Source organism: Oncorhynchus gorbuscha, linkage group LG23, assembly GCF_021184085.1.
Source record: "Oncorhynchus gorbuscha isolate QuinsamMale2020 ecotype Even-year linkage group LG23, OgorEven_v1.0, whole genome shotgun sequence".
NCBI classification, from domain to species: domain Eukaryota; kingdom Metazoa; phylum Chordata; class Actinopteri; order Salmoniformes; family Salmonidae; genus Oncorhynchus; species Oncorhynchus gorbuscha.
The window spans coordinates 25,187,040-25,212,649 of record NC_060195.1 but is presented as its reverse complement, the minus strand read 5'-3'; the positions used below and the strand labels follow the sequence as shown (position 1 = coordinate 25,212,649).

Here is a 25,610-nt window from a genome sequence, read left to right as displayed (position 1 = left end):
GTGCCCCCACACATTGACTCCGTACCGGTACCATCTGTATAGAGCCTCGCTGTTCTTATTTTACTGCTGGTCTTTAATTATTTGTTACTTTTATATATTTATTTATTTTCTTAAAACTGCATTGTTGGTTAAGGGCTTGTAAGTAAGCATTTCACTACCTGTTGCATTCGGCACATGTGACAAATACCATTTTATTTTACTTCCTTTCCTGTGGCGGTCCTCATGAGAATCAGCTTCATCATAGCACTTGAAGTAACTTTCAAAGTTCTTGACATTTCCAGATTGACTGACCTTCACGTCTTAAAGTAATGATGGACTGTCGTTTCTCTCTGCTTATTTGAACTGTTCTTGCGATAATATGGACTTTGGTATTTTACCAAATAGGGCTATCTTCTGTATACCAACCCTACCTTGTCACTGATTGGCTCAAACACATTAAGAAGGAAAGAAATTCCACAAATTAACTTTTAACAAGGCACACCTGTTAATTGAAATCCATTCTAGGTGACTACCTCATGAAGCTGGTTGGGAGAATGCCAAGAGTGTGCAAAGTTGTCATCAAGGCAAAGGGTAGCAATTTTGAAAGCTCTCAAATAAAAAAATATCTTTGGATTTGTTTAACACTTTGACTACTACATGATTCCATGTGTTATTTCATAGTTTGATGTCTTCACTATTATTCTACAATGTAGATAAAAAAGTAAAAATAAAGAAAAACCCTTGAATGAATAGGTGTGTCCAAACTTTTGACTGGTACTGTATATAAAGATTAACACCATACACAGTCCCTACTGAATCCTAAGATCCCATACAGTATCGTGTTAATGTTCCGCACTGTTAGACAATGATTCAAGGCCACACTTCCCCCACTTAAAATGCAAGGCCATTTTTATTGGTCATAAACCGAGCAGCTGAAAATATATGAGGACAGGTTGGGTGGAATGGACGCAGTAAGGCCATACAGGGTTTTGGACACCCATGGTCTGTAAACCCAGGCTGGTGTTGTTATGCAGGCTCAGTGCAGGTCCCTGAGTGGTCCAGCTCTGACCTCTGACCACACCTCTCCAGAGGGACCCTGGGAAGATTTCAATTGCATACTCCTTGCGTCCTCTCTCCTCAAATCCCATTGGATGAGAAGGTCAGAGGGGAGGGTCCTATGGCTTTCTCATCCAATGGGTTTTGAGAAGGAGACAAGACACGGAGTATGCAATTGAGATCTTCCCCCCGTGACCCTGCTCAGTCTAGGATTGTCAATGACATGCTGTAGATAGCTAGTAATAATATACGGTGTATTACTATTCCCACCAATACAGAAAGTAGCCCTAAATTCAGTATGACAAGTGGCTTGAAATGTAATGTACAAGGCCACAAACATGGCTGCTGAGCTGATGGAATTCACTAATAAAGTTACTGACAACTACAGATGTCATCCTCATACACTCCCAGTCTGAATCACACACACACACACACACACACACACACACACACACACACACACACACACACACACACACACACACACACACACACACACACACACACACACACACACACACACACACACACACACACACACACACACACACACCTCCTACCAATCCACATCTTACAATGGTGGCTCACAGTCAGCTGCATAGTCCAAGTTAATAAAAAGCCAGGTTTGTTTCAGTAGCATTGAAAGTGTAAAGTAAAACTGCTCATGGTGATTTGGAAGGGACCTTGGTTCTATGAAGAGAGTCAGATGTTCTAGAAATTCAAATGAAAAATGGAACCACCATAACCACGTTTCCAAATAGAACCATCATAACCACGTTTCCAAATAGAACCCCCATAACCACATTTCCAAATAGAACCACCATAAGCACATTTCCAAATAGAACCACCATAAGCACATTTCCAAATAGAACCACCATAAGCACATTTCCAAATAGAACCACCATAACCACGTTTCCAAATAGAACCACCATAATCACGTTTCCAAATAGAACCACCATAATCACGTTTCCAAATAGAAACACCGTAATCACGTTTCCAAATATAACCACCATAACCATGTTTCCAAATAGAACCACCACAACCATGTATCCTCATGGAACCATCGTAACCATGTACAGTAATGGAACCAGGGTAACCATGTACCCAAATGGAACCACCGTAACCATGTACCCAAATGGAACCACCGTAACCATGTACCCAAATGGAACCACCGTAACCATGTACCCAAATGGAACCACTCCCTGAACAGAGGACTGATGCTCAAAATAATTCTATCATTTAATATCCACAATAAACCTTAGAAAATATTTCACTGACCTTGATAAAATATTTAATATACTTAACATTATACAAGTTGCCTATGTCCTGCATATGTCAACATTGCTCTGGGGTGGCTAACCATAGTAAACCTACAAATTGTGCAGTATATAGAATCATTTAAAATACCAGAATCTCAGTGAAAAAAACGACAGTTTAGGCTAGGCGTAGAAAAAGACAGTAGGGGTCAACTCCACTTCAAGTCAAGAGATTCATTATTATTCAAAAAGAGAACATTTAATTGAAATGGAATTTAACCCAACCCTGGTAAAAGATGTTCTGAGCTTGAAATAATGTTAACCAGAATTATTGGCCCTGATCCAGAAGTTGAACAGGAGTATTTAGCTCATGTTACAGTAAATTAGCTTAATACAAAACAAAAAGGTGATAATGCATTCATTCTTACACACGGTGTTCATTGTCTAACATTGTTTTTGCATTAATTTGGCACTTCTCCTTCAGAGCGAGACAAGGTTTGTGAACAAACCCCCAGACACATTATGAAAACAGTATGGCACATAGAGCGTGCCAAGTTAAGACTGAGTGTATCCTGGGTATCACTTTGCAGTTGTCTTTACAGTGCATTTAAAACACAACATTAACATGGTGCCCCATTGCAGCCAATTCAAATATGCAAAAAAATACAATATCGATTTAAAATTGGAAATTGTATTTGAGGCATGTGGCTCCTGGTAAATGCTGGTCCAGGTTGGTCCTCCAGTCTGCCTGCTGAGTTCTTCAGACCAGTAGCACAGGTGATATTAAAAAGCCTGTTGGTTTCACCTTGGTAGTGACCATAGTGCCGCAGTCCTGCAGTCCATAGGTCTCCAATCGAGAACAGAGAGACTGACCTGATCATCAGGGCATTTCTACATCAGTGGTCGAGTCACAAAACCTCAAGTCCCAAGTCCCCTGTGCTCGAGTCCCAAGTCCCCTGTGCTCGAGTCCCAAGTCCCCTGTGCTCGAGTCCCAAGTCCCCTGTGCTCGAGTCCCAAGTCCCCTGTGCTCGAGTCCCAAGTCCCCTGTGCTCGAGTCCGAGTCAAGTCCCAAGTCCCCTGTGCTCGAGTCCGAGTCAAGTCCCAAGTCCCCTGTGCTCGAGTCCGGGTCAAGTCGCGAGTCCCCTGTGCTCGAGTCCGAGTCAAGTCCCAAGTCCCCTGTGCTCGAGTCCCAAGTCCCCTGTGCTCGAGTCCCAAGTCCCCTGTGCTCGAGTCCCAAGTCCCCTGTGCTCGAGTCCGAGTCAAGTCACGAGTCCCTACGGCTGAAGTCTGAGTCAAGTTCAAGTTCGAGTCATGAGTCAAGTCACTAGTCCATCAATTTATAATAGGTCTTATTAAGCCATTGTTTCAAGTTGCCACCAAATGGCTGATTATCACCACTCCCTCATGAAGAAAATAAACCTCACTTACTAATCATCACTAACTCACAAGTTCTACTCTATACCTGTGTTTCACTACTTATTTACTACATAAATTAAGTCAGGCTCTCAGCTACTGCCCACTGATATTTGATTAGGTGTTTTATTGCAGAATGAAAACTAAAAGGGAGACTTGTCAGAACCAGGGGTATAACCATTAAACCGATTCTGTTGCAAAACTTTTCCAAATCATTTACTCCAAACGGAAACAAGAGTTTCTATTGGACAAATTCAGGTACTTCCCTCCCAGTTTCCTTTTCTCCGTTTGGTTCTTAAACTGTAAGTTGTTTCCGTAACGAATACACCCCTGGTTCTTAAACAGTAAACAGTTTCCGTAATGAATACACCCCTGGTTCATAAACAGTAAACAGTTTCCGTAATGAATACACCCCTGGCAATGGGATGCAGGGGGGAAAGTGGGCGGCTAGAGCGAGACGACAAATTCAAAGACAACTTACTTCTCTATCCTCAGGGTAGAGAGAGACAAATAGCTACAATGTTGTTTACTATTAAACTCAACACTAGTACTGTTTTACATTTCAAAAACCAGTTTGTGTTTCTTAACCAGGCAAAGCTAAATAGTAAGCTGGTGACTACTGGTTATGGGGAAACAAGAAAGTTGCTTGCGCGATGTGTAGCGGCCAATGATTGGAGGCGGCGCCTGCCTTCCGGTCTTGCTCCCCCGCAGCTCACCAGCTGATGTAGGCTGTGTGTGGCACGTCCTTCCCACTGCTAGAGAACAGAACCCAAGATGCTCTGTGCACCCAGTGCTGCTAATATTCTCCTTATTATAGTAGCCTATCCAGTCCAAGTGCAAATACAACAAACAAAAAAAATTGGGACTTGAGTCAGACTCAAGTACTACAACACTGCCAGAGCTCATTGTTGGTTTGAGAGGCCTGTGTTAGCACAATGTGTGTCTGCACAGTCACAGTCCCACACCGCAGACTGACTGCAGTCTAGTTTCCCAGGCCAATCAACAACCTTCTTCTTGGTCCTAGCTCATTTAGTCCATCCCTTAAAACAAGGCCAGTTTATTTCCCCCTCTGATCAGTTGTAAGGAGTCCGAGGGGAGTGAGGCCCTCCTAATACTAATGTAGCTAAATGGCCCCCTGTGAGGCTGAAGGAAAACAGGCCCCCTCCAGTTTTAAGACACTCTGATCCAGGCAGATTTGTTGAGTCTTGGGGGTCATTTAGACCATGGAAACCAATGTCTCTCTCAAGTCCACTCTGCCTGGAAGGAGTGCAGTTACAGTTACAGGGCTGAGACTGCAGCTCCGCAGAGCACTGTCCGGGCTGGGGTCTCCCTCCCTCCTGGGCCACCCGTCAGGCTAGTGTTACTCCATGGAGTTGACTGTGAAATCAGACGTCTGTGTGGCTCCCTTTGATTGCTACCTGTGGCTGTGGGGTCCTGCTGCCGTCGGGGCCTGATAGTCATAAAGGCTTGTCTATAACGGATACACCTTGAGTGGATATAGCAGGGTATATCAGGACAACGATTAATAACACACTAAATGCAGCATAACACATTCAACACCAAACCATCTCACGACCAACATGTCTTAATTGTTCAAAGGAGAAGGTTCTGAGTTTGGATGCAGAGACAAGCATTTGAAAGGTGGTATGAAAGGTAAAAGGTGAAAGGTTACCTGCATAGCTTCGGCCGTTTCTCATGTTGGTGGGTATGAGGCTCCACTTGTCTGTGGCAGGGTTGTAATACTCCACTGAGGAGAGGTTACAAGAGCCGTCGTCTCCTCCAATCACATACAGCAGTCCGTTTATAGCACACACACCTGCATGAACACAGGGGATGAGGTTAGTGAGTCACACACACACACACACACACACACACACACACACACACACACACACACACACACACACACACACACACACACACACACACACACACACACACACACACACACACACACACACACACACACACACTCTAGAGACAATGATATGCAGAACATTTGGGCATAGGGGAGTGTGTGTGTGTTGCATCAGACTACTCACCAGCGTTCCTCCGACACATGTTCATGTCACACACCTGTCTCCAGGTGTTACTAGGTGGGTCGTACACCTCCACACTCTTCCTCACCAGGGGCCCATCATGACCCCCTGCTGCATACAGCTGCCCACTTAGCACCCCAACACCTGCACACACACACACGTCTGGTTATATCTATTCCCACAAACACATATACTTGCACAAGCTACAGATGTTTCCCAGCAATAACTGCAGTCCATTAACTACCCACAAGGAGGAGCGATCACTCCCAGTAATTCTCTTGTTAAGTGGGCCATCTACCTCTACGGCAATTATTCAGTGCTCATTGGGTTTAGATTGGTGTATGCCTACGCAAAGAAAATATTGCTTGCAGTGCATTAAAACCACATCCTGTATTGTCTCATTTTCACTGATGTGGTTGTGCTGTTCCTTCCTAGCTAATGGGCCAGTAAGTTAGTTAGCAGTAGAGTCCTGGATGAACCCAGGCAGTGTCCATAGGAATCAACGGGCTGCATTGTGTTGGTGCTACTTCCTCTGGCCAGCTGAGCAGACTGCACAATGAGCACAGGACACTCACACACATTCAGAGCCAGGAGGCTCACACACAGAGAGGCCAATGGACCTCCACCAGATCACATTCAGAACAACAACCTTCACGGAGACAAAGACACTCTCACAGAACGGGAGGGAAAATACACAACAGAACCCTTTGGGAAAGAGAGAAACCATCCCAATAGAACATGTTTATGTACAAGACCTTGGGTGTTGTGACACCTTGCCTAATTCCAAGGATCTCTGTAGAGAGTAAGAGTGACTGTGTGAGGTTAGTCGAGCCCATTACAACTCTATATATAGTCCTATACCACATATCATACTGCAGAGCTCCATTACACACATTCCCTGGACTTAAAGTCACAGCACTCCCATGTCTCTGTGGACACTGACAGTGTGAGTGCAGTGTGTCTGTGCGGCACAGAGGTAGCATTGCCTGCTTCTACACACGTAGGATAGCTAGTCTGTGATAAGGAGAGGGTTGTTGATGGTGAGGACTGTCTGCACCTGCTCCACTGCGTCTGGTGCTCATGTCAGACATGTATCCCCACTGGTTACTGACTGGGTTGTACTCCTCCACCGTGCTGAGACACTGCCGTGACGCCCCGTCGTAGCCGCCCACCGCATACAGCTTCCCTGTACAACACAATACACACCCACTGAGGAATACAACGAGGAACACATACAAAGAGATGCTCAAAGTACAACCGCAGACAGGAAACTGACAAATACACAGGCACAGAAACACTAAGTGGACAAAACATTAGGAACACCTGCTCTTTCCATGACATAGACTGACCAGGTGAATCCAGGTGAAAGCTATGATCCCTTATTGATGTCACTTGTTAAATCTACTTCAATCAGTGTAAATGAAGGTTAAATAAGCTTTAGGCCTTGAGACAATTGAGACATGCATTGTGTATATGTGCTATTCAGAGGGTGAATGGGCAAGACCAAGAATGTAAGTGCCTTTGAACGGGGTATGTTAGAAGGTACCAAACGCACAAGTTTGTGTCCAGAACTGCAACGCTGCTGGGTTTTTCACACTCGACAGTTTCCCATGTGTATCAAATATGGTCCATCCAGACAACTTGACAAATGTGGGAAACATTGTAGTCAACATGGGCAAGCATCTCTGTGGAACACCTTCGATACCTTGTAGAGTCCATGTCCCAGTGAATTGAGGCTGTTCTGAGGAGGGGGTGTGGGGGTGCAACTCACTATTAAGGTGTTCCTAATGTTTGGTATACTCTGAGGAGAAGCTCTATATAGACACTGAGGAGAAGCTCTATATAGACACTGAGGAGAAGCTCTATATAGACACTGAGGAGAAGTTCTATATAGCCACTGAGGAGAAGCTCTATATAGACACTGAGGAGAAGTTCTATATAGACACTGAGGAGAAGCTCTATATAGACACTGAGGAGAAGTTCTATATAGACACTGAGGAGAAGCTCTATATAGACACTGAGGAGAAGCTCTATATAGACACTGAGGAGAAGCTCTATATAGACACTGAGGAGAAGCTCTATATAGACACTGAGGAGAAGCTCTATATAGACACTGAGGAGAAGTTCTATATAGACACTGAGGAGAAGTTCTATATAGACACTGAGGAGAAGCTCTATATAGACACTGAGGAGAAGCTCTATATAGCCACTGAGGAGAAGCTCTATATAGACACTGAGGAGAAGCTCTATATAGCCACTGAGGAGAAGCTCTATAGACACTGAGGAGAAGCTCTATATAGCCACTGAGGAGAAGCTCTATATAGACACTGAGGAGAAGCTCTATATAGCCACTGAGGAGAAGCTCTATATAGACACTGAGGAGAAGCTCTATATAGACACTGAGGAGAAGCTCTATATAGACACTGAGGAGAAGCTCTATATAGACACTGAGGAGAAGCTCTATATAGACACTGAGGAGAAGCTCTATATAGACACTGAGGGGAAGCTCTATATAGACACTGAGGAGAAGCTCTATATAGACACTGAGGGGAAGCTCTATATAGACACTGAGGGGAAGCTCTATATAGACACTGAGGAGAAGCTCTATATAGACACTGAGGGGAAGCTCTATATAGACACTGAGGAGAAGCTCTATATAGACACTGAGGGGAAGCTCTATATAGACACTGAGGGGAAGCTCTATATAGACACTGAGGAGAAGCTCTATATAGACACTGAGGGGAAGCTCTATATAGACACTGAGGAGAAGCTCATAAAAAGCACTGTTGACACAATTCTTCTCTTACCGTCCACCACTCCCACTCCGACACTACTGCGTCTCGTGTTCATGGGAGCAACAAACATCCACTCATTGGTCTTATAGCTGTAGGTCTCCACTGACGACAGGCCTGAGACAGAGGGAGAAAAGGAAGGAGGGAAAATGGCGAGAAGAAAGAGTTAAAAAAGCAGCTCTAAATTACCTTCTGAAAGCAGGGCACAACACTTGGCCAACACTAATGCTCTCTCCTCTCCCCTGTCCTCTTTCCTCTCCCCTTTCCTCTCCCCTGTATCAGTAACACTAATGCTCTCTCCTCTCCACTGTCCTCTTTCCTCTCCCCTGTATCAGTAACACTAATTCTCTCTCCTCTCCCCTGTATGAGTAACACTAATTCTCTCTCCTCTCCACTGTCCTCTTTCCTCTCCCCTGTATCAGTAACACTAATTCTCTCTCCTCTCCCCTGTATGAGTAACACTAATTCTCTCTCCTCTCCACTGTCCTCTTTCCTCTCCCCTTTCCTCTCCCCTGTATCAGTAACACTAATGCTCTCTCCTCTCCACTGTCCTCTTTCCTCTCCCCTGTATGAGTAACACTAATGCTCTCTCCTCTCCACTGTCCTCTTTCCTCTCCCCTGTATCAGTAACACTAATTCTCTCTCCTCTCCCCTGTATGAGTAACACTAATTCTCTCTCCTCTCCACTGTCCTCTTTCCTCTCCCCTGTATCAGTAACACTAATTCTCTCTCCTCTCCCCTGTATGAGTAACACTAATGCTCTCTCCTCTCCACTGTCCTCTTTCCTCTCCCCTTTCCTCTCCCCTGTATCAGTAACACTAATGCTCTCTCCTCTCCACTGTCCTCTCCACTGTCCTCTTTCCTCTCCCCTGTATCTCTTTCCTCTCCCCTGTATCAGTAACACTAATTCTCTCTCCTCTCCCCTGTATGAGTAACACTAATTCTCTCTCCTCTCCACTGTCCTCTCCACTGTCCTCTTTCCTCTCCCCTTTCCTCTCCCTCCCCTGTATCAGTAACACTAATGCTCTCTCCTCTCCACTGTCCTCTTTCCTCTCCCCTGTATCAGTAACACTAATTCTCTCTCCTCTCCCCTGTATGAGTAACACTAATTCTCTCTCCTCTCCCCTGTATCAGTAACACTAATTCTCTCTCCTCTCCACTGGATCAGTAACACTAATTCTCTCTCCTCTCCCCTGTCCTCTCTCCTCTCCCCTGTATGAGTAACACTAATTCTCTCTCCTCTCCCCTGTATCATTAACACTAATTCTCTCTCCTCTCCCCTGTCCTCTCTCCTCTCCCCTGTATCAGTAACACTAATTCTCTCTCCTCTCCCCTGTATCATTAACACTAATTCTCTCTCCTCTCCCCTGTCCTCTCTCCTCTCCCCTGTATCAGTAACACTAATTCTCTCTCCTCTCCCCTGTATCAGTAACACTAATTCTCTCTCCTCTCCCCTGTCCTCTGTATCAGTAACACTAATTCTCTCTCTCCCCCTCTCCTCCCCACTGTATCAGTAACACTAATTCTCTCTCCTCTCCCCACTGTATCAGTAACACTAATTCTCTCTCCTCTCCCCTGTCCTCTCTCCTCTCCACTGTATCAGTAACACTAATTCTCTCTCCTCCCCACTGTATCAGTAACACTAATTCTCTCTCCTCTCCCCTGTCCTCTTTCATCTCCACTGTATCAGTAACACTCTTTCCTCTCCCCACTGTATCAGTAACACTAATTCTCTCTCCTCCCCACTGTATCAGTAACACTAATTCTCTCTCCTCTCCCCTGTCCTCCCCACTGTATCAGTAACACTAATTCTCTCTCCTCTCCCCTGTCCTCCCCACTGTATCAGTAACACTAATTCTCTCTCCTCTCCCCTGTATCAGTAACACTAATTCTCTCTCCTCTCCCCTGTCCTCCCCACTGTATCAGTAACACTAATTCTCTCTCTCCCACTCACTAATTCTCTCTCCTCCCCCCTCCTCCCCACTGTATCCACTAATTCTCTCTCCTCTCCCCCACTGTATCAGTAACACTAATTCTCTCTCCTCTCCCCTGTCCTCTTTCATCTCCACTGTATCAGTAACACTAATTCTCTCTCCTCTCCCTGTCCTCTTTCCTCTCCCTGTATCAGTAACACTAATTCTCTCCACTCCTCTCCTCCTGTATCAGTAACACTAATTCTCTCTCCTCTCCACTGTCCCTTTCCTCTCCCCTCCCCACTGTATCAGTAACACTAATTCTCTCTCTCCACCCCTCTTTCCTCTCCCCTGTATCAGTAACACTAATTCTCTCTCCTCTCCCCTGTCCTCTTTCCTCTCCACTGTATCAGTAACACTAATTCTCTCTCCTCTCCCCTGTCCTCTTTCCTCTCCACTGTATCAGTAACACTAATTCTCTCTCCTCTCCCGTCCTCCCCACTGTATCAGTAACACTAATTCTCTCTCCTCTCCCCTGTCCTCTTTCATCTCCACTGTATCAGTAACACTAATTCTCTCTCCTCTCCCCTGTCCTCCCCACTGTATCAGTAACACTAATTCTCTCTCCTCCCCACTGTATCAGTAACACTAATTCTCTCTCCTCTCCCCTGTCCTCCCCACTGTATCAGTAACACTAATTCTCTCTCCTCTCCCCTGTCCTCCCCACTGTATCAGTAACACTAATTATCTCTCCTCTCCCCTGTCCTCTTTCATCTCCACTGTATCAGTAACACTAATTCTCTCTCCTCTCCCCTGTCCTCCCCACTGTATCAGTAACACTAATTCTCTCTCCTCTCCCTGTCCCTGTCCTCCCCACTGTATCAGTAACACTAATTCTCTCTCCTCTCCCCTGTCCTCCCCACTTTCAGTCTCCACTGTATCAGTAACACTAATTCTCTCTCCTCCCCACTGTCCTCCCCACTGTATCAGTAACACTAATTCTCTCTCCTCTCCCCTGTCCTCTTTCATCTCCACTGTATCAGTAACACTAATTCTCTCTCCTCTCCCTGTCCTCCCCACTGTATCAGTAACACTAATTCTCTCTCCTCTCCCTGTATCAGTAACACTCCCCACTGTATCAGTAACACTAATTCTCTCTCCTCTCCCCCTGTCCTCTTATCATCTCCACTGTATCAGTAACACTAATTCTCTCTCCTCTCCCCTGTCCTCTTTCATCCCCACTGTATCAGTAACACTAATTCTCTCTCCTCTCCCCTGTCCTCCCCACTGTATCAGTAACACTAATTCTCTCTCCTCCCCACTGTATCAGTAACACTAATTCTCTCTCTAATCCCTCCTCTCTCCCTCCTCCACTGTATCAGTAACACTAATTCTCCTCTCTCCCTTTCCTCCCCACTGTATCAGTAACACTAATTCTCTCTCCCCTGTCCTCTTCCCACTGTATCAGTAACACTAATTCTCTCTCCTCTCCCTGTATCACTGTATCAGTAACACTAATTCTCTCTCCTCTCCCCTGTCCTCCCCACTGTATCAGTAACACTAATTCTCTCTCCTCTCCCCTGTCCTCTTTCATCTCCACTGTATCAGTAACACTAATTCTCTCTCCTCTCCCCTGTATCAGTAACACTAATACTCTCTCCTCTCCCTTGTCCTCTTTCATCTCCACTGTATCAGTAACACTAATTCTCTCTCCTCTCCCCTGTCCCTCTCTCCTCTCCCCTATCAGTAACACTAATTCTCTCTCCTCTCCACTGTATCAGTAACACTAATTCTCTCTCCTCTCCCCTGTATCAGTAACACTAATTCTCTCTCCTCTCCCCTGTCCTCCCCACTGTATCAGTAACACTAATTCTCTTTCCTCCCCACTCCCCTGTCCTCTCTCCAGTAACTGTATCAGTAACACTAATTCTCTCTCTCCCCTCCCTCCACTGTATCAGTAACACTAATTCTCTCTCCTCTCCCTGTCCTCTTTCCCTCCACTGTATCAGTAACACTATCAGTAACACTAATTCTCTCTCCTCTCCCTTGTCCTCTTTCATCTCCACTGTATCAGTAACACTCTCCCTCCCCACTGTATCAGTAACACTAATTCTCTCTCCTCTCCCCCCTGTATCAGTAACACTTTCTCTCCTCCCCACTGTATCAGTAACACTAATTCTCTCTCCTCTCCCTGTATCAGTAACACTCTCCCCACTGTATCAGTAACACTAATTCTCTTTCCTCCCCACTATATCAGTAACACTATTTCTCTCTCCTCTCCCCTGTATCAGTAACACTAATTCTCTCTCCTCTCCCCTGTCCTCCCCACTGTATCAGTAACACTAATACTCTCTCCTCTCCCCTGTCCTCCCCACTGTATCAGTAACACTAATTCTCTCTCCTCTCCCCTGTCCTCTTTCATCTCCACTGTATCAGTAACACTAATTCTCTCTCCTCTCCCCTGTCCTCCCCACTGTATCAGTAACACTAATCAGTAACACTTCTCCTCTCCCCTGTCTCCCCACTCTCCCTCCCCTGTCCTCCCCACTGTATCAGTAACACTAATTCTCTCTCCTCTCCCCTGTCCTCTTTCATCTCCACTGTATCAGTAACACTAATTCTCTCTCCCCTGTCCTCCCCACTGTATCAGTAACACTAATTCTCTCTTTCCCCTCCTCTTTCATCTCCACTGTATCAGTAACACTAATTCTCTCTCCTCTCCCCTGTCCTCTTTCATCTCCACTGTATCAGTAACACTAATTCTCTCTCCTCTCCCCTGTCCTCCCCACTGTATCAGTAACACTAATTCTCTCTCCTCTCCCCTGTCCTCTTTCATCTCCACTGTATCAGTAACACTAATTCTCTCTCCTCTCCCCTGTATCAGTAACACTAATACTCTCTCCTCTCCCCTGTCCTCCCCACTGTATCAGTAACACTAATGCTCTCTCCTCTCCCCTGTCCTCTTTCATCTCCACTATATCAGTAACACTAATACTCTCTCCTCTCCCCTGTCCTCCCCACTGTATCAGTAACAATAATTCTCTCTCCTCTCCCCTGTCCTCCCCACTGTATCAGTAACACTAATTCTCTCTCCTCTCCCCTGTCCTCTTTCATCTCCACTGTATCAGTAACACTAATTCTCTCTCCTCTCCCCTGTCCTCCCCACTGTATCAGTAACACTAATTCTCTCTCCTCTCCCGTCCTCTTCCATCTCCACTGTATCAGTAACACTAATTCTCTCTCATCACATAGAGTCATGGTGACATCACCACTGTGCCCAACCACACAATCTAGACATTCATCCTGGGGGTACTACTGTTCCCTGCTCCATTCAGTCACACTGCAACACGCTCCACTGCCTCTCAAAGGACTGCTGGGACACTTAGACAACACACTTTCTTAGACTACACACTGGTCTTGGGCAGTGGTGATGCAAGGGGAGAAGAGCGGTGTAGGACTGTGTACCTGTGCTCCCGTCGAAGCCCCCCACAGCGTAGAGCAGGTCCCCCAGCACGGCTGCCCCCAGAGTGCTGCGTCGCTCTTGCATGCTGGGAACTGTGGTCCACTGGTCTCTCATCCCGTCGTACATGTCCACCGTCCTGACTCGCAGCGAGCCGTTGAAGCCTCCCACAGCGTACACCCTCCCTGCCATGAACACCACACCTGAGAGAGAGAGAGAGAGAGAGAGATATTAAAATCTTTTAGGTTTGCCCAGTAGAACAGACAAGTCAGAGAGGAGTGTGTGATTTCAGAGGTAGCAGCGGCCAGAGGGAGGTGTGTTTACCTGCTCGACAGCGTCTGGACGGCAGGTCAGCCACCTGGTGCCAGCGGTCCTCCTGGAAGTCATAGCACTCCACACTACGGATGGCCTTAGGAGCCTGCCCACCCACCACTATCATCACCTAACACAACAATAGGGCTCCGGTTGGTTCAGTCAGTGGGTATGAATAACTGTGTGTGTGAGCTTGTATTGCTCCCCTTGAGGGTACCGGAAATCACCACAAGGATAGTAAAACAAGAAACATTCTCACTCGTGGGGACATTTCCCAGTTCCCCACAAGTAAAGTAAAAAAGGCTCATTTAGGCTTAGGGGTTAGGTTTAGAGTTAGGAGATAGGGGTTAAGGTTATGTTAAGAAAAATAAGATTTTATTTTAAAGGTTTTATTGGAATAAATGTTTTGGTCCCCACAAGGACAGTAAAACAAATGTGTGTGTGTGTGTGTGTGTGTGTGTGTGTGTGTGTGTGTGTGTGTGTGTGTGTGTGTGTGTGTGTGTGTATGTGTGTATGTGTGTGTGTGTGTGTGTGTGTGTGTGTGTGTGTGTGTGTGTGTGTGTGTGTGTGTCCATGTGTGATGCAAGTGTTGTCTGACCTTGGGCATGCTGATAGGCGTGCGTGGGCGTGTCCGGTCCGTCTTGATGAGGTGGCGCTGGTCAGCGGGTAGGAGGTGGTACTTCATGGCCTCGATCAGGAAGTCCTTACAGGAGTTGTTGTTTTTGATCAAGGCCTCCTTCTCCACTATCTGCTCCACAGGACACAGCTCAGTGAGCAATACAGACACATGAAACAAGTTCACCATCTGTCAAGTTCACCATCTGTCAAGTACACCATCTGTCAAGTTCACCATCTGTCAAGTACACCATCTGTCAAGTTCACCATCTGTCAAGTTCACCATCTGTCAAGTTCACCATCTGTCAAGTACACCATCTGTCAAGTACACCATCTGTCAAGTACACCATCTGTCAAGTTCACCATCTGTCAAGTTCACCATCTGTCAAGTTCACCATCTGTCAAGTTCACCATCTGTCAAGTTCACCATCTGTCAAGTACACCATCTGTCAAGTTCACCATCTGTCAAGTTCACCATCTGTCAAGTTCACCATCTGTCAAGTTCACCATCTGTCAAGTACACCATCTGTCAAGTTCACCATCTGTCAAGTTCACCATCTGTCAAGTTCACCATCTGTCAAGTTCACCATCTGTCAAGTACACCATCTGTCAAGTACACCATCTTGAATAAAACAATGCAGTGGGTTTTCAAATATCACAGTGTGATTTGTATGATGGAGTATGTGGATGCTTGATTAATTATTCATGCTATCTGACAACAAGGTGAATGGTGGTGCTGTGTGACCCACCTGTACTAGGTCATCTCTGGACCGTAGGACCCAGCTGTACTAGGTAATCTCTGGACCGTAGGACCCAGCTGTACTAGGTAATCTCTGGACCGTAGGACCCAGCTGTACTAGGTCATCTCTGGACCGTAGGACCCAGCTGTACTAGGTCATCTCTGGACCGTAGGACCCAGCTGTACTAGGTCATCTCTGGACCGTAGGACCCAGCTGTACTAGGTCATCTCTGGACCGTAGGACCCAGCTGTACTAGGTCATCTCTGGACCGTAGAACCCACCTGTACTAGGTCATCTCTGGACCGTAGGACCCAGCTGTACTAGGTCATCTCTGGACCGTAGGACCCAGCTGTCATCTCTAGACAGTAGGACCCAGCTGTCATCTCTGGACCGTAGGACCCACCTGTCATCTCAGACAGTAGGACCCAGCTGTACTAGGTCATCTCTGGACCGTAGGACCCACCTGTACTAGGTCATCTCTGGACCGTAGGACCCAGCTGTACTAGGTAATCTCTGGACCCTAGGACCCACCTGTACTGTCATCTCTAGACCGTAGGACCCAGCTGTACTAGGTAATCTCTGGACCGTAGTACCCACCTGTACTATGTCATCTCTAGACAGTAGGACCCACCTGTACTATGTCATCTCTAGACAGTAGGACCCACCTGTACTAAGTCATCTCTAGACAGTAGGACCCAGCTGTACTAGGTCATCTCTGGACCGTAGTACCCACCTGTACTATGTCATCTCTAGACAGTAGGACCCACCTGTACTATGTCATCTCTGGACAGTAGTACCCACCTGTACTAGGTCATCTCTAGACAGTAGGACCCATCTGTACTAGGTCATCTCTAGACAGTAGGACCCATCTGTACTAGGTCATCTCTAGACAGTAGGACCCACCTGTACTAGGTCATCTCTAGACAGTAGGACCCACCTGTACTAGGTAATCTCTGGACAGTAGTGGCAGACGAACGTGCTCCATCAGCTTTGGCATGTGCTCCAGACGAGCCTCCTTGTCGTGCTTTATCCATGCAACAATGGCCTCAAATACCTGAGGAGAGAGAGAGAACACAAATGGGTTAATTACATTTACCAAGAGGGGAACAGGAACTGGATCTAACTTGTGCCGACTCCCCTCCTTTATCTGAACACAGACTGAGACAGCCATCTACCATCCCTCGCTATTTCTCATCCAACCTGCTCCTCCACTCTCCTGCTCTAATCCCTGAAGATAGAGGATCAGAGCTGTGAATGGATAGATAGGAGACGGGGGCCAGATAGAGACAGGGCTGGTGTCATGTTGCTGTGTACATCGGTTGAAGAGGAGGAGGCTACTTTGCTTTGTAAGCACATTAGCAAGTGGAGCCTGAGGCCTGGAGTGGTGGGTCCGCAGCAGTAGTACCAGCAGTAGTACCAGCAGTAGTACCAGCAGTAGTACCAGCAGTAGTACCAGCAGTAGTACCTGCAGTAGTACCAGCAGTAGTACTGGGCTCTGTTCTTGGCCCTCTCCTATTCTCGCTATACACCAAGACACTTGGCTCTGTCATAACCTCACATGGTCTCTCTTATCATTGCTATGCAGACGACACACAATTAATCTTCTCCTTTCCCCCTTCTGATGACCAGGTGGCGAATCGCATCTCTGCATGTCTGGCAGACATATCAGTGTGGATGACGGATCACCACCTCAAGCTGAACCTCGGCAAGACGGAGCTGCTCTTCCTCCCGGGGAAGGACTGCCCGTTCCATGATCTCGCCATCACGGTCGACAACTCCATTGTGTCCTCCTCCCAGAGCGCCAAGAACCTTGGCGTGATCCTGGACAACACCCTGTCGTTCTCAACCAACATCAAGGCGGTGGCCCGTTCCTGTAGGTTCATGCTCTACAACATCCGCAGAGTACGACCCTGCCTCACACAGGAAGCGGCGCAGGTCCTAATCCAGGCACTTGTCATCTCCCGTCTGGATTACTGCAACTCGCTGTTGGCTGGGCTCCCTGCCTGTGCCATTAAACCCCTTCAACTCATCCAGAACGCCGCAGCCCGTCTGGTGTTCAACCTTCCCAAGTTCTCTCACGTCACCCCGCTCCTCCGTTCTCTCCACTGGCTTCCAGTTGAAGCTCGCATCCGCTACAAGACCATGGTGCTTGCCTACGGAGCTGTGAGGGGAACGGCACCTCAGTACCTCCAGGCTCTGATCAGGCCCTACACCCAAACAAGGGCACTGCGTTCATCCACCTCTGGCCTGCTCGCCTCCCTACCACTGAGGAAGTACAGCTCCCTCTCAGCCCAGTCAAAACTGTTCGCTGCCCTGGCCCCCCAATGGTGGAACAAACTCCCTCACGACGCCAGGACAGCGGAGTCAATCACCACCTTCCGGAGACACCTGAAACCCCACCTCTTTAAGGAATACCTAGGATAGGATAAGTAATCCCTCTCACCCCCCCCCTAAGTTTTAGATGCACTATTGTTAAGTGACTGTCCCACTGGATGTCATAAGGTGAATGCACCAATTTGTAAGTCGCTCTGGATAAGAGCGTCTGCTAAATGACTTAAATGTAAATGTAAATGTAGTACCAGCAGTAGTACCAGCAGTAGTGCCAGCAGTAATAACAGCAGTAGTAACAGCAGTAGTAACAGCAGTAGTGCCAGCAGTAGTAACAGCAGTAGTAACAGCAGTAGTAACAGCAGTAGTGCCAGCAGTAGTGCCAGCAGTAGTGCCAGCAGTAGTGCCAGCAGTAGTGCCAGCAGTAGTACCAGCAGTAGTACCAGCAGTAGTGCCATCAATAGTAACAGCAGTAGTGCCATCAATAGTAACAGCAGTAGTGCCATCAATAGTAACAGCAGTAGTGCCATCAATAGTAACAGCAGTAGTGCCAGCAGTAGTAACAGCAGTAGTGCCATCAATAGTAACAGCAGTAGTGCCATCAATAGTAACAGTAGTAGTGCCAGCAGTAGTAACAGCAGTAGTGCCATCAATAGTAACAGCAGTAGTTCCATCAATAGTAACAGCAGTAGTGCCAGCAGTAGTAACAGCAGTAGTGCCATCAATAGTAACAGCAGTAGTGCCATCAATAGTAACAGCAGTAGTGCCATCAATAGTAACAGCAGTAGTGCCATCAACAGTAACAGCAGTAGTGCCATCAACAGTAACAGCAGTAGTGCCATCAATAGTAACAGCAGTAGTGCCATCAATAGTAACAGCAGTAGTGCCATCAATAGTAACAGCAGTAGTGCCATCAACAGTAACAGCAGTAGTGCCATCAATAGTAACAGCAGTAGTGCCATCAATAGTAACAGCAGTAGTGCCATCAATAGTAACAGCAGTAGTGCCATCAAATGTAAATGTAAATAGTAACAGCAGTAGTGCCAGCAGTAGTAGTAGCAACAGCAGCAGCAACAGTAGGAGTAGCCACAGCAATAGCAACAGCAAGAGTAGCAGTAGTGCCAGCAGTAGTGCCAGCAGTAGTAAAAGCAGCAGTAAAAGCACTTGCAGCAACAGGAGTAGTAACAGCAGTAGGAGTAGCAACAGCATCAGTAGCAGCAGTCGGAGTAGCAGCAAGAGTATCAGCAGTAGCAACAGCAGTAGCAGCAGTAACAGCTCAGGTACAGCTCTCTCTCCCTCTGTGGTAAGTCACTCTGGGACTGGGACAAGGCTGTTTGTGACAGGGCTGTCCTCTATTACAGCAGGACGGGGACACTGCCGTCTGTGGTAAGTCAATCTATTGTCATGGGACTGGGAAGTCCAGGCTGGGGAGTTTTGTCATGGTGACAGATGGGGAGTCTATTGTCATGGTGAGAGATGGGGAGTCAGTCATGGTGAGGATGGGGAGTCTATTGTCATGGTGAGAGATGGGGAGTCTATTGTCATGGTGAGAGATGGGGAGTCTATTGTGATGGTGAGAGATGGGATCTATTGTCATGTTATGGTGATTGATGGGGATGGGGAGTCTATTGTCATGGTCATGGTGAGAGATGGGAAGTCTATTGTCATGGTGAGAGATGGGGAGTCTATTGTCATGGTGAGAGATGGGAAGTCTATTGTCATGGTGAGAGATGGGGAGTCTATTGTCATGGTGAGAGATGGGGAGTCTATTGTCATGGTGAGAGATTGATGTCATGGTGAGAGATGGGAAGTCTATTGTCATGGTGAGAGATGGGAAGTCTATTGTCATGGTGAGTCTATTGTCATGGTGAGAGATGGGAAGTCTATTGTCATGGTGAGAGATGGGGAGTCTATTGTCATGGTGAGAGATGGGAAGTCTATTGTCATGGTGAGAGATGGAAGTCTATTGTCATGGTGAGAGATGGGAAGTCTATTGTCATGGTGAGAGATGGGAAGTCTATTGTCATGGTGAGAGATGGGAAGTCTATTGTCATGGTGAGAGATGGGAAGTCTATTGTCATGGTGAGAGATGGGAAGTCTATTGTCATGGTGAGAGATGGGAAGTCTTGTCATGGTGAGAGATTGTCATGGTGAGATGGGAAGTGTCATGGTGAAGATGGGAAGTATTGTCATGGTGAGAGATGGGAAGTATATTGTCATGGTGAGAGATGGGAAGTATATTGTCATGGTGAGAGATGGGAAGTATATTGTCATGGTGAGAGATGGGAAGTCTATTGTCATGGTGAGTGATGGGAAGCCTGTTGTTATGATAAGTGTTGTCTGAGGAAGACCAGGAGGAGAGAGATTGAGAGCTGAGCTGTACTGAGCTCATTGATAGCAAAGAGAAGGAGTTGCCACAATCCTCACTTCACAGGTTAGAATAGGATATGAGCCTGCATTGTCCCTGAACAGAAAAGTAGGGGTTGGTTTGGGATGTTCTGGTGGCTGGCCTACCTTCTCCTCTGTGGACACGGTGAGTTTGTCGCTGGATATGAGACCGCACACATGCTGCAGAGACAGGCCCATGAACTCCTCTCCCAGCATCACCTCGGAAAAATGCTGCTCTGTTAAACAAACAAGCACACAGTTAGACAGACAACTAGACCGTTCACGGTCTGTTACACCCCTGAGCAATGACAAAGGTTATCAGCATACGGCCAGCAAGCCCCAGCAGTTTACCACGTCTCTACAACGTAAGGTCAAATTTGATATTCTGTTGACATTTCGATGGGTTACAAGGTTTGAGCAGAACGAGGTCCATGCAAAACTTAGCCAGGGTGGGTCACATCTTCTAAAAACAGTCTTTGAGTCAAGAACTCCCTTCACTTGAAGCTCAAAGTAGTCTGTCATAAATACCCACTGTATGCTTTTTAACGGCAATCTGTTCATACTGACTGACCAAGATAGAGGGCAGTTTCTCCATCCCCTCCGCTAAGCTTACACTCTCAGCCTGGTGAAACGTAAAAGTGAGGTGGGGCTCCACTAACCAGAGTAGGCATGGGACTGGTTGAGGAGCTGTGTGCAGGTGTGGAGGTCGGCGAAGGCTCGAATGCCCAGACAGTTGGTGGGGTGCAGCTGGCTCTGCAGGAACTCACAGCACACCTGCCTCACGTCCATCAGCTGCAGGAGGCTGGCTGCAGGCAGGAGCACCTACAGAGACACAACACAGGGATCAGAACACGCAGCAAGAGACTGGATACTCTCAGTTCAGCCATCAGAGAGAGAAGGCGGGCCCAATACAAGACAATATCATTTGGTCAATTAATAGAATACACAGCAGGAAAATGCTCTCCTTGTCATTCATTTCTAACACCAAACAAATCTCCCTGTTTTCAATTAGAATTCAGAGGATTTGAATACTTTTCAATGGTTTGAGGAATCTATGGGAGGCAAACTTATTTCAATTCCAGAGTCGGGTTAATACCAAAATGAAGGGAAACCCAAACGGAGCCCCAACTTCATCTAGAGGGCCATGATCCATAATGTCAGTGCCACTCAGAATGGACAATGAGTCAGAAACAGCCACATATTTACTAGGATAAGAGCTTAAGCTGTGAAAAACCCAAAACAGAGACAGCAGGGATAACGGGAGAACTCTGCAGCCCTGGCTCTCAGACTATAGCCGGACAACTAGAATGATGTGTACCGGTGGTACACGGTGGTCAATTCTAAAGGAGACATTTGGCTTCTCTGGTTTATTAGCCTCCAGCCTGCCAGTCCTTCAGTAATATTGTGTGCTTTAACAGGCAGCCCAGCTCTCCCATTTGTCCACATCTCCACACAGGCAGGCACACAGAAACTAGGTCACTCAGCCAGGCTCTCCTTTAATTTAGGCCTGTGATTTCATTTTTGCCTGTTGCCCTTAGGTCTGAACAGGGAGCTGCAGGCTAACTATTATAGTGGGTGTTTTCAGCAGTTGTGGCCCACACATTCTGAGAGCTAAAATGGAAAATACCGTAGCACAACACACACACATACAATGAAAAATGAGCCAATCTAATGACAAGGCTTGGATGCCATTCTAAAACAAACACACACACGCACACAAAGCAGGCATGTTGCAAACATTGAGAGCATTTCCTCTCCCTCCATGCACATTTCCTGAGCTAATAATAAGAGGAAAAGCCCTGCCTGCAGAAACCTTGGCCTCAACAGCAAGGAAGGAAGGAGCAGACTGGTAATGCTGGAGAAAGGGAAAGGGCTGGTAGGGAGAGGCAACTTTATGCCACATAAAAAGTATAATTCTGAAGAGACCAATGAAGGAATGCCAAAGCAACATGAAAGAATCCATTGACTCCACTGCTGTAAGCACTTAGACATGTCGGAGGACACAGATGGGGACGTTGTAGCTCACCTGAACGTTGTCCTCTGTTACTTCAATCATAGCTGTATAGATATAGTCCACCAGTTTTTTTAGTGTTAGGCCATCCACATCCCTGATCTCCACCTGCTGGGCTTTGCTCTCACTCATGTCCCCTGTCCACCACACACAGTGAGAGAACCCACTTGAGAAGGTTTTATGTGACATGAGGGAAGAAATAATCTCACTGTCACAAATAATCTCACTGTCACATAAAGTGGGCTTCACATTCACAACATCTTTCACTTGACCCGCAGCTTTCACAATGATTACAAATGTAGCCTATATACACAAATACCTGTGAACATGGCACAGAAGTAGGGGCTGCAGGAGGCTAGCACCAACTTGTGAGCGGTCACCTCTACATTTCCTGCCACCAACAGAACGTCGCACAGCATATTCTTACTGTAAACACAAAAGATGGTTGAACAGTGTTCTCCCAAATCACCATACTGAGCGATTTCTAAATAACTGTCAACATCATACTGATGATTTCTAAATAACTGTCAACATCATACAGATGATTTATAAATAACTGTCAACATCATACTGAGGATTTATAAATAACTGTCAACATCATACTGAGGATTTATAAATAACTGTCAACATCATACTGTTGATTTATAAATAACTGTCAACATCATACTGAGGATTTATAAATAACTGTCAACATCATACTGAGGATTTATAAATAACTGTCAACATCATACTGTTGATTTATAAATAACTGTCAACATCATACTGATGATTTATAAATAACTGTCAACATCATACTGATGATTTATAAATAACTGTCAACATCATACTGAGGATTTATAAATAACTGTCAACATCATACTGATGATTTATAAATAACTGTCAACATCATACTGATGATTTATAAATAACTGTCAACATCATACTGATGATTTATAAATAACTGTCAACATCATACTGATGATTTATAATAATAATAATATAATAATATAATATATGCCATTTAGCAGACGCTTTTATCCAAAGCGACTTACAGTCATCTGTGCATACATTCTACGTATGGGTGGTCCCGGGGATCGAACCCACTACCCTGGCGTTACAAGCGCCATGCTCTACCAACTGAGCTACAAATAAGTGCTCCAGCTGTGTGCCGAGGTTACTGTAGTATTAGGTCATTCATTGCAAAGTAGACTATTCGGTGCCAAGGATAAGCCATTATGTATAATGTGAAGGCTATTACTGTGTCTCATGACACTGGGTTATATCAACATCTTACAAAGGCCATCACATGGCTTATTTTCAGTGATGAAAAAGGGGGATACTAGGCAGGGGTGAAACCAACCTACCTTCTCATGTCATTCATCAGCTGAAATGCCTTTCTCATATGGGTGTGGTTGAAGGTGTGCATCCCCACATCCATGGCATCTTCCTCGGGGTCACAGGTCGGCTGCTGGTCATTAGATTCTCGACTGGTCAAGGACAATAAACTGGACATTAATAGGCCCACCCAAGATAACTCAAGATCATTAACCTCATTCATAATAACCACAGCCCTTTGACTTGGGGCTGGTATTAACAAAACCCCACTGTCATTCCAAAGACAATGCTAGAGATAAGTTCGTGTTACTCAAAATAACTGAATACGCATTTGAAATTACAATAAAGTATTGTAATGTATGCTTCAACAGTAGCTAGCTACAGTTGCTATCTGGCTAACACAGTAATTTAGCAGCTGATGTTCGTAGCTAGTATTTGGCAGCTCTTTCGCTAGCTATTTACGTTACTTGGTTACTAGAACCACGTTACAATAAGTATGTGCCACTCTTATTGACGAACGTACTAACAAAGTAAGGTAGGTAAACATACAGTTGTCTTGGGCTACCTTTTACTCACGCTGTTCGCTTAGATTGCTAATACTAGAACTACATTGACAAACCAACGAGGCAGTGCAGTACAGTAACGTTAGTTAGCTAAGCTAGCAAGTCATCCAGCTATCATGGAATATGCCAAATCTCTCCAAATCATGTAGCAAGTAATCCGACAACAGCTGTACTGAATTCATCGGAAGCGTACACTTTCATCCCGACTATTATGTCAACTTACCCCAAGGTTATACAATCCATGATATCAGATGTGCTAAATAAGTACAGGGGCTGGCAACGGGCACATGCACAAAATGTCTCGTCCAAACTAAGTCCAACGCAACACTAGCATGAAATTGCTTTAAATCGAATATTGACTCATCCATTAGCTGACAAATAAACCTAGCTAATAATAAGCAAGCATCTTCCCATGGTTACTGCTTCTTTCCTTTTTACCTTAAACTATTACATGTATTTTCTGAGAACTGATTAAGGAAGGGTAGAGAATGTTTTCCCCAGTCACCATTCCTGCTTCATGCGGCCCCATTTCAATCGGCAAAGCGTTGTTCCACGGAGGAACATCTTGGTTCCACTTGCTCCCGCGTTGCTAGGTTACGGAGTGTCGGGCGAGGAGAAGAATCCACCCAAGAGAAGTCGTTGGGACAGTCGGTTACAAAGTAGCCATTCATGAGATAACTTTGTAGCTAATAGTATCAATATTCATCATATCAACTTTGGAATATTGATATACATACAGTGCATTCTGAAAGTATTCAGACCCCTTGACTTTTTCCACATTTTGTTACCTACAGCCTTATTCTAAAATGGATCAAATGTTTATTCCCCTCATCAATCTACATACAATACCCCATAATTACAAAGCAAAAACAGGTTTTTAGAAATGTTTGCACATTTATTAAAAATAAAAAACGGAAATATCACATGTACCTAAGAATTCAGACCCCTTACTCAGTACTCTGTTGAAGAACCTTTGGCAGAGATGACAGCCTCAAGTCTTCTTATGTGTGAAGCTACAAGCTTGGCACACCTGTATTTGGGGAGTTTCTCCCATTCTTCTCAAGCTCTGTCAGGTTGGATGGGGAGCGTCGCTGCACAGCTATTTTCAGGTCTCTCCAGAGATGTTAGATCGGGTTCAAGTCCGGGCTCTGGCTGGGCCACTCAAGGACATTCAGAGACTTGTCCCGAAGCCACTCCTGCATTGTCTTGGCTGTGTGCTTAGGGTCATTGTCCTTTTGGAAGATTAACCTTCGCCCCAGTCTGAGGTCCTAAGCACTCTGGAGCAGGTTTTCATCAAGGATCTCTCTGTACTTTGCTTCGTTCATCTTTCCCTCGATCCTGACTAGTCTCCTAGTCCATGCCGCTGAAAAACATCCCCACAGCATGATGCTGCCAGGTTTCCTCCAAAAGTAACGCTTGGCATTCAGGCCA

The 25,610-nt window shown here is 45.9% G+C and overlaps 1 protein-coding gene across 4 annotated transcripts; it reads right to left on the bottom strand.

Annotated features, from left to right (window-relative positions):
- Positions 1-870: 870 nt before the first annotated feature.
- On the bottom strand, positions 871-24,981 carry LOC124010811 (kelch-like protein 3). Of its 4 annotated transcripts, none has more exons than XM_046323489.1 (15): positions 24,403-24,981; positions 23,646-23,768; positions 22,622-22,728; positions 22,318-22,439; positions 20,951-21,113; positions 20,418-20,527; positions 16,513-16,629; positions 14,819-14,968; positions 14,233-14,350; positions 13,914-14,111; positions 8,551-8,652; positions 6,801-6,929; positions 5,747-5,887; positions 5,377-5,520; positions 871-5,190 (listed from the first exon to the last, which is right to left on the bottom strand). In XM_046323489.1, the coding sequence occupies exons 1-15, from the start codon at positions 24,420-24,422 to the stop codon at positions 5,162-5,164; spliced, it is 1,773 nt and encodes a 590-aa protein (XP_046179445.1). In that variant the 5' UTR covers positions 24,423-24,981; the 3' UTR covers positions 871-5,161. The 4 variants fall into 4 exon arrangements, with proteins under 4 accessions (XP_046179445.1, XP_046179446.1, XP_046179444.1 ...); XM_046323490.1 differs by having other exon boundaries at positions 24,618-24,981; XM_046323488.1 differs by having other exon boundaries at positions 24,685-24,981.
- Between the last annotated feature and the right edge of the window lie 629 nt (positions 24,982-25,610).

What these genes read in the sequence shown, in the direction of transcription:
- LOC124010811 (XM_046323488.1), bottom strand. Translation starts at nt 24,743, where the DNA reads ATGTTCCTCCGTGGAACAACGCTTTGCCGATTGAAATGGGGCCGCATG. An exon ending in CTGATGAATGACATGAGAAG is followed by an intron (nt 22,729 to 23,645) that starts GTAGGTTGGTTT and finishes TTGTGTTTACAG; the next exon opens with TAAGAATATGCTGTGCGACG. An exon ending in TAACAGAGGACAACGTTCAG is followed by an intron (nt 21,114 to 22,317) that starts GTGAGCTACAAC and finishes GTGTCTCTGTAG; the next exon opens with GTGCTCCTGCCTGCAGCCAG.